This window comes from Miscanthus floridulus, chromosome 8 (genome assembly GCF_019320115.1).
Source record: "Miscanthus floridulus cultivar M001 chromosome 8, ASM1932011v1, whole genome shotgun sequence".
Taxonomy (NCBI): domain Eukaryota; kingdom Viridiplantae; phylum Streptophyta; class Magnoliopsida; order Poales; family Poaceae; genus Miscanthus; species Miscanthus floridulus.
The window spans coordinates 37,651,826-37,663,568 of record NC_089587.1 but is presented as its reverse complement, the minus strand read 5'-3'; the positions used below and the strand labels follow the sequence as shown (position 1 = coordinate 37,663,568).

The window sequence follows — 11,743 nt, the reverse complement described above, 5'->3', positions numbered from 1 at the left end:
TAAATGAAAAACGTGCTACAACATGTTCGAGAAAATAAAATAAAATTAACTAACGAACATGTGAAAATAAGTATTAATTCATTTACTACCATTATCCATTTTGAATAAGCTAAATAAGTAATAAGATCCTATGTTTTCTCGATATAACAAATTCATAGTAACACCATACCTCAATAACAAGACTAATGTATAATTTCACGACATTTGGATAACATATGCAACATACAAAAATACTGCATTAGAAACACAATCCATATATATTTCCCTGATTTTGGCTTCTTTCAGCGTGAAACTTTTACTATAGTGTTCCACTAACTTACTGTAAGTTTTCCATGATTTATTTGGAAAAAAAACTTCCTACAAAAATATAACAATAATAACAAAAACCCTATTTTGTTTATGTACACATCTATATGAACTTTTCTGGGTCTGAAACTATTAGTATGACAATGTGTTAGTGATGTGGTCATACTATCAATTTATCGTAAGTTCTGGATGAATATGAAAGCATGACTAAAATAACTATGGACAATTTTGTCCTATTTTATTAAAGGGCTAAACTAGTCCTTTCACTTGTACCAGTATTTTTACTATTTAGATCTATGTATAATAAGTCTACGGAATTCTGGTTTGCTATTTTTAGATTTTGATTTGATTTTTGAATTTCACAAGATGTCAGTTTGAACTGAAAAGGTAAAATCTAATATTAACTCTTTTTTTAGGGGAATCTAATATTAACTAAAAGAAAAGGGCCCGCATGGGCTCGGCCCAGCCCATTGGCACCGATTCGGCTCAGGCGCGGTTACAGCACAGCAGCCTGCTTTGGTTTGGCCGTTTGGGTATGCAAAGGAGCCCCCCTCATGGAGACACTGCAGATAAGGCCACGTGCATCCTTCGCCACTCACCAGCGGTCTCCACTTCGGTCCCTGATCGCCGGGCGAGCAGCGGTAACGGCCATGATGAATTTGGCGTCCGTCGTTCCCTGCGCGCAGGCATTCCCCGCGTTATTGACTCCCGCCGCTGGCTCCCACACCCACTGTCGGGTCCACACGCATGCGGCGGCCTCCAAGAGCGGATTGGCCTGCCGCGTCGCGCGCAGCGGGGGCGGTGGTGCCCGGTGGCTGCCGGTCTCCTGTGCAGCGGGGGGCGGCGCAGGTTAGGGTCTCTGTGACTCATCTATTTATGGTTGCTGCAAGTTTTGGTTCCCAATTTTCCCTTCAGTTCGAACTTGGGGTATAATTACTAACTTTAGGTAATTAGGTTCTTACTTTTTGAAATTATGTTAATGTAGATACTGATGTTGAATGATTGGATGTTCAAAAAAGGTAGAAAATTAGATTTGAGTAATTGGTGATGCAGCATGGGAGGAATTTGTTTGGTTGGGGGCTTGGGGCACTCTTGAGGGAGATAAGGCGTTCGCTTCATACTTATCCAACAGCATGAGTCACCGAATCAGATCTAAGTTCTTGAATGAACTGGTGCAATTTCCAGTGGCCTCAATTCATATCTCTTCGATGAGCACTAATACTTGAGACGTTAGCCAAAAGAACTTGCCAATTCATATCCCGATTCATACATACTCACGTTATCTATATTCAGGAGGATACTTGACTAACAGTAGTTTTCATCCTCTTTTATGCTCTCTACTTGTTTCTGTTCCATGTTTAGCATCTCTGGCCTGAGTGGATATTCCTGTTGTCCAAAATCTATGTAGCCTGACTGCTACAGGGTGTGCTAGAACTTTGACTCTATCCATCTTAATCAGAAAGGGGAAAAGGTGTTGTCTGCTCTTTATGTTGTCCTTTATTATAAAATATAAGTGCAGGTTGAAACTCCTATGTGAAAAATTATTATTTGGCCTATGTAAAATCGTAGAAAATTAAAATAAACAAGGCAAAATTATTTACTCACTAGAAAAATCATTTTTACTGTGTTACATCAGTAGATCCATGCACAACAATCCAGTTAGGAGAAGCAGCAATACTGGGAGCAGAGCGCTGGAGTTTGGTGAACAAAGGATTCCAGTAGCAGTCTTGTGATCCCCACGCAGAAAATCTGGTGGAGTAGCACCTGTATCTGCAGCTAGCATATCAGTCACCAATGGGGATCCCACAGGCAAACCTGTGAGCTGTCACTGGGGAGAGAGCACCTGCACAGGCTTATGTGTAGCCACTGAATACAAGGAAGCAGCTTGGTCTATAGTAGGAAAACCAACCTTGCTTGGCGCTAAAAAAGAAGTGGATTTAGCAGCTGGAAAAGGAGATGTATTCAGCTTCCCCTTATTGTACTCAGCTGACTTCTGAAGCACTAACTTTTGCTGCAAGAGCAGTTTTAAGGAAAGGTGTTCTGCTATTTGCATGGGAGCTGGACCTGATGATGAAGCGTTGTGCTCATTCTGTTTAGGTTCTGAACTTTTGTGTTTCTTTGACAGACTACGAACACCATTATTGCCAGTCTTGTCTTCTGCCACATTGCCATAATCATCTTGTTCATTGGGATCAATCTCAAGTGGTGGGATGGCTGGTATAAATTCTTCATCAGCCTCTAAAGTGAAAGTTATGTCATAACCCACCTTGATCAGTGGCATATGGGAATTGTTCCATATTCAACACTCCAACCTGTCGTTGAATCACACCTTTTGTCGGGAACATGTGCATATCAACATCTTGTGTTGCACCAACCACAGTTCCAGTACCCAAAAAGCTAGGTAGTGGCTTGCCTGAAATATGGATCCAGATGACCAAGTGCGATCAAAATAGTTTTAGGGTGGAGAAATCGATTGGGACTGATACCTGATCTATCTATTTTTTTCCCTTTTGTGTGCACACACATCTTAGCTAGCAATGCATGTATTTTATAGAACTTCTGTTGCTCCTTTAATATCAGGTTGGTCGTACCATCAAGTATGAAAAGAATCATTCTTGCCACAGTCAAATCTACAGAAGACCTGATTCTTGGTGTTCCCCTGATAACTGTCAATCTGTTGGACTTGCACTTAAGTCTCATGTATACACATATAACAGTGCTCAGAATATGCATCTTCAAATTAGACATATGAATATGTTATAAGTTGTCATTGGTTTATTAGGAGTCTTACATTTAAAATTTTACAACCAATCATCTAGCCGCAAAGCTCGCTATCTTCGCTTTTCAAGCTTTAGAAAAGAGGATTGTTAGATAAACTGTCCGTCCCAAGTTTGCTTGTCATGATTTTTTTCTCTTCAAACGTGTTTAGTTTTTTCTCAAGAATATTTACTATTTACAATGACTCAACCCATCTTCTTTCTCTGTAGTTGGTGATGCTTTTGTTACTGAGGACACAACAAATGTGAAGTTTCTTCGGGAACTAACAGTTCCAGGCTATACATACCCTTTGGTTGCAGTTGGCACAGGTATATTTCGCTGTATGTCAATATCAAACTAAATTCCGTATTGCTCTTTCAGCCTTTTCTCGTACTGACTTTTGTGGTTGAGTTAGTCTGTGATAATAGAGGGTTTAAGTGGTCGAATAAATGGGTTATAACATGTCTGTTAAGCTTTCTTGTAAAGCTGGGTGGGTACCTTTGATCTAAGTACTGGATTTATGATCATATGTTATATTTTCTAACTATCCAACAGTATGAACTTTTTTATGTTATTATCACATTGTTTGTCTTTGTGGAAAAATAATGGAACCAGATGAACCATTTGTTTTTCTTCATCACATTTCTGCATTAATTGCTAGAATGGCTTGCAGTTAGATGGATTGAAAACATTTAATAAAGGTTTTGCACCTTTGCTATTGACAGTTCATACTATTCTGTAATATTTGATCCAAAATTCTTAAGAATTTATGATTCAGAATTGATCCTTCTCTAACCTACCCCCTTTGTTGTAGTTCTTTTATGATTTGATTGTTATATATAACAGTGATACCAGAGATTTCTTCAAGTAGTGACTTCTATCTAAATTATCTTTTCAATATAATGTGGTGTGTCTTCTATGGTTTAACTGTACAAATTCTTTAAGAATTTTGAGATAGAAGTCTTGAGATTAGACTCTATTAGGAAAAGCTAAAACTGTCAAGAAAATATGCCAATATGCTTTGAATCTCCCATGGTTACATCCAGCCTCCCTTAAGCCTATGGTGTGAACTGAAAGTAGGTCCAATTACTTTTTATTGAACTTAATAAAGTTTACTTTGCAAACTCAGGACTTCTGACTATTTCACACATTGAATTTACGCACCAACTAATTCTCCAAAACTATCAAGATGTTCAGGAAAGCTTTGCACTCTATGTTATATGCCTATTTGTGTTCAGAATGAAAACCTTTGGTATAAGTTGATCACATAATATCTCCTGTAACTATGAGCAGTCTCTAGTCACTGAGTTGGACCATATTATTAAATTATTAGGTTAATATTATGTTGTACTTAGGTTGTGTATTTTTTGAGAAGCATCGAAGGTTAACACATTTAACGTTACAGTAATATTTTAAACAGTGCACTTTCAGACACTCTTGGAGTAGTGATTCCGCACGTTGATTATTTTCTAACAAATGTATCCATGGAGGTCATATTCACTTTAAAATAATACTAATTATTATAAGAAAGAAACAGCAAAAGCTCGAATGTGTAGAAGTCTTGGAATCAAAGCAGTTAATCAATGAAGTGTAGAAGTGCCAAATGGCATGTCAACGTATCCAAATCTTCACTGTTTCAGAAAGAGATGATATTTTTGTCAAAGGATGATTGATATTTGATAGAATAAAATGAGATACCAGAACATTGTTTAACATTACCTATTTGAAACATTGCCCAAATGTGAACTATTTTTGGGATGCTACATTGGAGATGTGGGATTAACCCAGGTGATTTGATAGGCTCCTCAGCAATTAACTCCACTAGGATCCTTCCATGTCACCTCCCAGGGCGACGGGAGGGCCACCGCCGCTGCCCAAAAACTCCACCATAGCCTCCACCTCCGGCCACCGCTGTCGCAGGTCCGCGCGGCGGTGGCAGCCAGCACTGTCACTGAAAAAAAGTGTGCATCTGCACCTCCATCCTCCCCTCTTTTTTCTTCTCCTTCTTGCTGGTGTTTCAGCGTGCAGGGTGGGTGCTGCGGCCATGATGTTGGCAAATCCGGAGCTCCCAGGACCAGATCCAGTCCTCCTTGCCAAAGGGCGCCTAGCTCAAACGGTTAGGTGACCCAGCAGCACTCCTCAGGTCCTGGGTTCGACTCCCCGTGGGAGCGAATTTCAGGCTGAGGTTAAAAAAATCCCCTCGTCCGCCCAGACATGCACTGGGGGGGCACCGGCCCAATTCTCACTTGGGCGACGGAAAGCCACCGTGTAAGGGTGGGGGCGGGGGTTCGGGGGTTTTCTCGGCCGGGTGAGAAGGTCCTTCTTCTTATTTGTAATGTTGCGGGGGCAGTCTTAACCCCCCGGTCGAGTTTTTTTAGATCCAGTCCTCCTTGCGCCGGATCTGCCGGTGGCTTGAGAGAACTATTCACGGTTCCTGCCGACATGCTCCTCCTAGGCGTTTGGTGGCTGGGCCGGCGGACTCCTCGAGCTCCCTGGCCAGGGTGCATCCCATGCATGTCCGGGCGGAGAACGGCAGTGCTGTAGCGTTGACGCCGGCAACTGCCTCAAGGTTGCGTCCCCCGATAGTGCAGGCCGGGTGTGGCCAGCTCCTCATCCCTTGACTAGATCTGCACCCTCGACAGGCCTTGAGTGGCCGGCTTCGCCTACGCGGCCCTGGTGCTCGGTGGCAGCTCCATCTGCTGCGCCATGCTCCCGTACTCGACTGAAGGTACACATACAGGTATGGTATGATGCCAGCCTTTGTTCGCCATGGGGTGCTTGACTGTCATGTGATTTCTTGGCAAAAGTCTAGCCTGGCTCATAGCCGTGACGGTGGCAGTGGCATCCTTATGCGTCATGTTCCTTCTAGGAGGTGTCTTCGAAGAACCACTTGCCACATTGCCGTGTGTGTGGTCTTAGGGTGAACCCAATCCGGTGTCCCCAAATGTGCGATGGTGGCATCTTTCATGTCATTCCCTTCCTGGAAGCGTCGCACTTGGAAACCACATACACCTCATGGATGTTCATCCTTGCACACAGCTCAAATCCACCTTCGGTGATCAAACCCTTGATATTTGCACAAGTTACTAACTGGCAAATATCATTGTCAGTGTCCTTACTCCGCCGTCATCCATGATCCTTGATTGCTTTGTCTGACCGAATGCCGGGTTAGCAGGCCCATGATCTTCTCTTGGATCTCCTTGTTCTCCTATCTCCGACCTTCCCTCCTTTGAGGCTTCCTCCTCTCAATGGGCGTCGGTGGGCATCAATTGGATCCTAGATGTGCTTTAAAGACATTGTAAATCATGGCTGTTGTCGGCCACACTCGGCTCAAAGCTTGTCGCTTGTGGAATGGAGGTCGCCCGAATACAGTCACTTGATAGTGGTGTTAGTTGGTGAACAATGACATGCTTTTGTTATGGGAGTGTTTTTTATCCCCCCTTATGTGTTGTGTGGTGTCGTCCTTCACTCTTTTGTGCGTGTTGTTGTTGGTGTTGTGCTGTCAGTGTACATACTCTGTTGTATCATCTTGACTGGTAATTTATGTTGCCACTCCAATGCAATATATTCAGGTGGGGAATTATTTTTCCCCTGGGATCCCTTAAAAAAAGATTAACCCAGGTGATTGTTTCTTGTTGAGTTGTTGTCATATATAGAGTTCATGCAATCCTCTGTGGACAATCCATAGGAAGTTGGCTAACCCTTTTAGGTGATATGAAGGCAAAAGCAGAAGCATTACTATGAGAGGACAGGGTCTTATCTAGAAGCTAATAGATAACTCAAATTGAAGTGTTTCAGGAACTGGACAGAGGCCACTTTGCTAGTCTCCGAGGTTACACAGCCAGCACATCTTAGTTCGAGCCCTGGTAGCCACTATTACCCACTAATTGCCTTCAATAAAGGCTAAGATGAGTTGAAACTAATAAAGTATTTTGGAAAGCTTTTTTGTGTGCATATGTTATATGTTATGCTGGGATGGTAATGCGAGTGCTGTGCTGCATCGGGGTTCAGGTGCCATATTGGCGCAGCTGGAACTTGAGGTGGATTGGTGCAGCAAGGAACCCAAAATATTAAATAATTTCTCAAGCTAGTTTGATTAGGTTTGTTGGATTGCTTAACCGGTTAAACCTCACATAGGGTATCAAGTTTGTTTGCTAGAATAGATCGGCTCCAACTAAAAGGACACTCAATAATGGCATATTCTTAAGAAACTAGGAAAGAAGTCAGAAGCCTCCTTTCATTTTTGATATAGTCATCTCTCTCTCTTTGGATAAGCTCACTCAAGCTAAAGTTTGTAGGGAAAACCCAATAGCAGCCAGGGCAACCTCAAAGTTAACTATTGTGCTCCCAGCATCAGGGGTGCAAGATAGATATATAAGTAAAAAATATGTTTTCAGACTTAACTTTAATGTATTATTATAGTTATAGTTTGCAATTTTATTTTTAGCTCACTTTCAGGTTACAGAGATAAGTTCTTTGTCAAAGTATATGCTGCGGCGTTCTATGTAGATTACTCACTTCGCCTTGATACTGAGCAATGGAAAGAAAAGATTGGTATTGAGAGCTTTGACGGTTCCTCTGTTTTTGACTCCATTTTTAAGGGTAAGAGATAACTATCAATTCCAAAATTTAAGGAATCGTAATATGTGCTAATGTTACTAGTTTATTTTGCAGCACCAGTTGTGAAATCATTGAGTATAATTCTTGTTAGAGCCGTTGATGGCAAGACCTTTGTGAATGCTCTAAATGATGTCATTGCTCGCCAAATAAAAAACCCAAATGCTGAGGAAGAATCTTCCCTGTCAACCTTGCAGAATACCTTTCTTGGGCGCAATCTCAAACAGGGAACAAGCATATACTTAACTTGGCTTGAACCCAAAAGAATGCTGGTGAGTCACATTCAATTCTGTGAATATTATGAATCTTCGACGGTGTTTCATTCCTCAAAGTTGAATATTGACTGTATAAACTATTTAGAAATAACAAACAACTATCCCACAATGAATACACTTCCATCGTACAAGAATTAGCAATGCTTCTAGTTCTATTAGGACTTGATACCTCAAGGTTGGAGCTCACTTTTGTCTGTACTGTTACTTCTGTCAGATCATTATCCAATGTGTAGCATTCCGTGGTAATGAGGCTAATGCCGTCACCTCTAACATAGAAAATAGTGGAATTCAAACAGTAAATATGACAATAGATGGTGGTTCGATTGGATAGGATTAAATGGAAATGACCTGCTAACTTCTTTCCGTCATGTAAATTTACCTACATTACCTGGCCGAATAAAAGCTGGCATGCATTGGCCATTGCTTGTATTATAGAGAGACCAACAATTTAATAGTGCTTAGTTCACAAGTGGCACAAGAATTGACAACTTGTACAAGTCAGAAAAGCCAGACGCATTGGCACCTATTTTATCCAATGAAAAAAAAGCAAATCTATATTTTAGTCTACTACTAGGATTCAAATCTTATTGGTTTTAACTGACTATAGAGCAAACTTTTCTAAACTGTAGACCTTAAAGCTTAGTTGAGGTTTACAAAAAGCTTGAATTGCAACAAAGATTAACAGTGAAGCTGGAATTCTGTTTGGTCGTCAGATTTCCTTTTAATCTACTGATGGATTTATTCAATTTTTGTAGTTTTTGAATATTTGACATTAAATTATATTTTTGTTAGTTACTGAAAAAATGATCATTGCATTCTGGAAAAACTGTAACAACTCAAGTTTGTGAATAAATAAAAGTATGAAAAAGGGGACTTGTAGAGATTTATGTAGAGAGTGAGCTCAATTTGAATGCTGTTAACTTTTATTGCTGTAGATCTCCATTTCCGAAAATCAAGATTTACGTCAAATTGATGCAGAGATCGAATCTGCTACTGTTAATTATGCTCTATACGATGGCTTCTTTGGTAAATCCCCAGTGTCCCCTTCTTTGAGATCATCTACAGCCCAATTGCTGGAAGCGCTTCTGCTTTAGAAGTGACAATTCAGTCGTGGTTCTAGCAATGGTTGCTAGGAGTGGTTATTTCCCTTCATTCTCTCTTTTTTCCCGAGGGAACACAAGATGTGCTGGGGACGTCCATGATCATAGTTCCCATAAAGGAAATTAATTTAATTATTATAGAGTTCATATGTAACATTTTTGTCATCCTGATGAAATATGGTGAATTGTCACGCCCTTGTGTTGATATTATGCTTGGCGGATTGCTTTACATTCCATCATTCAACTTGCCTAGCCCAACTTGCTCAGTGGAAATGGATTTTTCAGGGGCAGTAGAAACTAATGTTGTGAACCACACCTGAAAAATGATTCACATTTTTGAAAGTTTCACGGCAATTTTGAAAGATCTCATTTCCTGCCAATTTCATCAAATTCAATCCATGCCACATGTATGATACCAATATAGTATAAACTTAGTGACATATTGTATATTTAGTAATTTAGTTGGAATCATCACGATTATTTCATGTACGTCAACATCTAACATTCCAATTGATGAACATATATATGCACCACGTTGTACATCAATTTGAATTAACATTTGTCACTGTAACTTTTCTCACTCACAAAGAAGTCGCAGTCTTTGCTCTTTCTTTGCTAATGTGCAATTAACATAGAAGAAAATGCAATTGCAATGAATAAGACGTGTACGATGATGAACTGATGATGCCTAGAATGTCGCTCCGTTAAGGTGGCAAGCCATTTTAGGTGTCGAAATGATTCCAATGTCTACGCCTCACAATCAAATATCGAAGGGCCACATGGGCGCATGGACCAGGTTGGTAGGCTGGCCAGGGGGCGGGGCGCGCGTGGGTGCTACAACTGCGGTTTTCACCGTCAGGTCTTTATAGATTTCAACGCTGTTTTTTGTCCGAACCGACGGTGAAAATGATTTTTGGCGGTGATATATATATATATATATATATATATATATATATATATATATATATATATATTATCACCATCGGTTTTAATAATACCGTCTGGTGAAAATTCCGTTAGTGAAAATAATTTATGAGTCGGGATGAGTAGTGCACTCTCCCAGTTGGTGGTTTTTTTTATCCGGTTTCCACTCAAAAACTGAGCCGAACACTTGTATTTTTAATTTCTCCGTCTAATAAAAATCGCGGCAAAGCTTTTGCCGCCCCTTCGAAAAAAACAATTTATGGAGCAGTGATTGAGTGTCATCCGTTGCTCATGCCGTGCTCTGTCTGATAGCCCTTCCGTGCTCAAAAGTTCACTTGTTAGTAGTGTGTTCCTTCGTATGCGTACCAATACATACATTATTCTATAGGGTGTTGGAAAGAACTGCTTCTGTTTTGGTCAACTTAATATTTTTCTAATTTGCTTGGCCGGTAATTGTAACTTCATTTCTTATTGTTAGTATCATAGATCTGCTTTAGTACTGCATGTACATATTTAGATAAAATAGGATATATAGGATCAAGGTTCTCCTAGTATCCCATCAATTTACATATTACCTATATTTACATTTTCAGCTTTCCGTTGTTGGCCGTCACTATGAAGAGCCTAGAAAAAGACTAGCTAGGAAGGACGTCATGCTTCTTGTAGCACCGTAGAGAAGACGTTGTAACGGCACACCGGGCATGTCGAGTGGTCGCGCAGCCACAAGTCTATGCACTGCTGGTGGAACATGTGCAGGCACCCCGGCAGCCGCTTCACCATTTCCCCCTTCTCCACCTCCCCTAGACACACCGCGCACTCCGACGGGCCGTCCGGCGCCCGCTTCACGTCCTCCTCCTGCTCGTACGCCGGGATGTCGTCCACGGCGACCACCCGCGCTCCACCCCGCACCGGCGGCTCCCGCGCGAGCACGTAGATGGTAGCATGGCCTTCTTGTCGTCCTTGCACCACGAACCGTGGCAAAGAACCAGAGGCGGCAGAAGCGCCGCCGCCTCCGCCTCCGCTGCTCCGGTGCCGTAGCCGGGCTCGCGCCGTGCGCGCGCACCGGCACGGCAGGCAGAGCAGCCAGGCGAGGCCGCGCAGAGGCGAGCACAGGAACCGCCCCAGCGCGGACCACGGGAAGAGCGCGCCGCAGAAGACAGGGTAGACGCAGGCGCTGATGCTGACCCAGACGACCAAGAAGATGGAGAGCGTGACCATGTCGCTCGTGCTGTGGGGCTTCCGCGCGCGCCGGACGAGCGAGTTGATGAGGAGGCCCGTGCCGCCGATGCACACCGCGTTGGCGATGACCAGCCCGAACAAGCGGACGAAGCAATCCATGGCTGGACAGCGTACACCCGAGATGCTGAAGCTGAACTGGTTGCCTGCCTCGCGACCATATGATAAGGGAGGTGGGCTCAAAAGTATCTTACGGGGAATTTCCGAGTTCCTTACTCTCCGTGTGCTCGCGAAATGTTGAAAGAGATGGGTTAGACTTGAAACCGTGTCGTTTCTCCAAGTCAACTAACTGCTTGGTTCGTGCAGGCGGAAACAACCTCAGAGAGCGAACGAACCGACCTTCGATATTCTGTGTTGACTCGATTATTAGCGAGTCATTTTATATGGTCCCTCATCCAACAGATTGGTTTGCATCGATTTCAATTTCAAGAACTATCACCACGTGGATTTTCAATTTATCTTTCACAATCACCGTAGATTCCTTAGAAAATCGAGGAAATGGACAAAAAAAAACTTGATCCTGTAACC

At 42.2% G+C, this 11,743-nt stretch overlaps 2 protein-coding genes across 3 annotated transcripts; one reads left to right on the top strand and one right to left on the bottom strand.

Moving 5' to 3' along the window:
• Positions 1 to 885: 885 nt before the first annotated feature.
• On the top strand, positions 886 to 9,291 carry LOC136471657 (fatty-acid-binding protein 3, chloroplastic-like). Of its 2 annotated transcripts, none has more exons than XM_066469404.1 (5): positions 886 to 1,155; positions 3,294 to 3,392; positions 7,522 to 7,665; positions 7,738 to 7,952; positions 8,934 to 9,291. In XM_066469404.1, the coding sequence occupies exons 1-5, from the start codon at positions 957 to 959 to the stop codon at positions 9,006 to 9,008; spliced, it is 732 nt and encodes a 243-aa protein (XP_066325501.1). In that variant the 5' UTR covers positions 886 to 956; the 3' UTR covers positions 9,009 to 9,291. The 2 variants fall into 2 exon arrangements, with proteins under 2 accessions (XP_066325501.1, XP_066325500.1); XM_066469403.1 differs by having other exon boundaries at positions 8,891 to 9,291.
• Positions 9,292 to 10,445: 1,154 nt separating this feature from the next.
• Positions 10,446 to 11,358, bottom strand: LOC136471656 (E3 ubiquitin-protein ligase Os04g0590900-like). The gene has a single exon (XM_066469402.1). The coding sequence runs from the start codon at positions 11,315 to 11,317 to the stop codon at positions 10,631 to 10,633; it is 687 nt and encodes a 228-aa protein (XP_066325499.1). The 5' UTR covers positions 11,318 to 11,358; the 3' UTR covers positions 10,446 to 10,630.
• Positions 11,359 to 11,743: the final 385 nt, after the last annotated feature.

Bases quoted from the DNA above. Each gene is read 5' to 3' on its own strand.
- LOC136471657 (XM_066469403.1), top strand. From the start codon at position 957: ATGATGAATTTGGCGTCCGTCGTTCCCTGCGCGCAGGCATTCCCCGCG. The intron at 3,393-7,521 runs GTATATTTCGCT...GCTCACTTTCAG, and splicing joins TTTGGTTGCAGTTGGCACAG to GTTACAGAGATAAGTTCTTT. The intron at 7,666-7,737 runs GTAAGAGATAAC...TTTATTTTGCAG, and splicing joins TTTTGACTCCATTTTTAAGG to CACCAGTTGTGAAATCATTG.
- LOC136471656 (XM_066469402.1), bottom strand. From the start codon at position 11,317: ATGGATTGCTTCGTCCGCTTGTTCGGGCTGGTCATCGCCAACGCGGTG.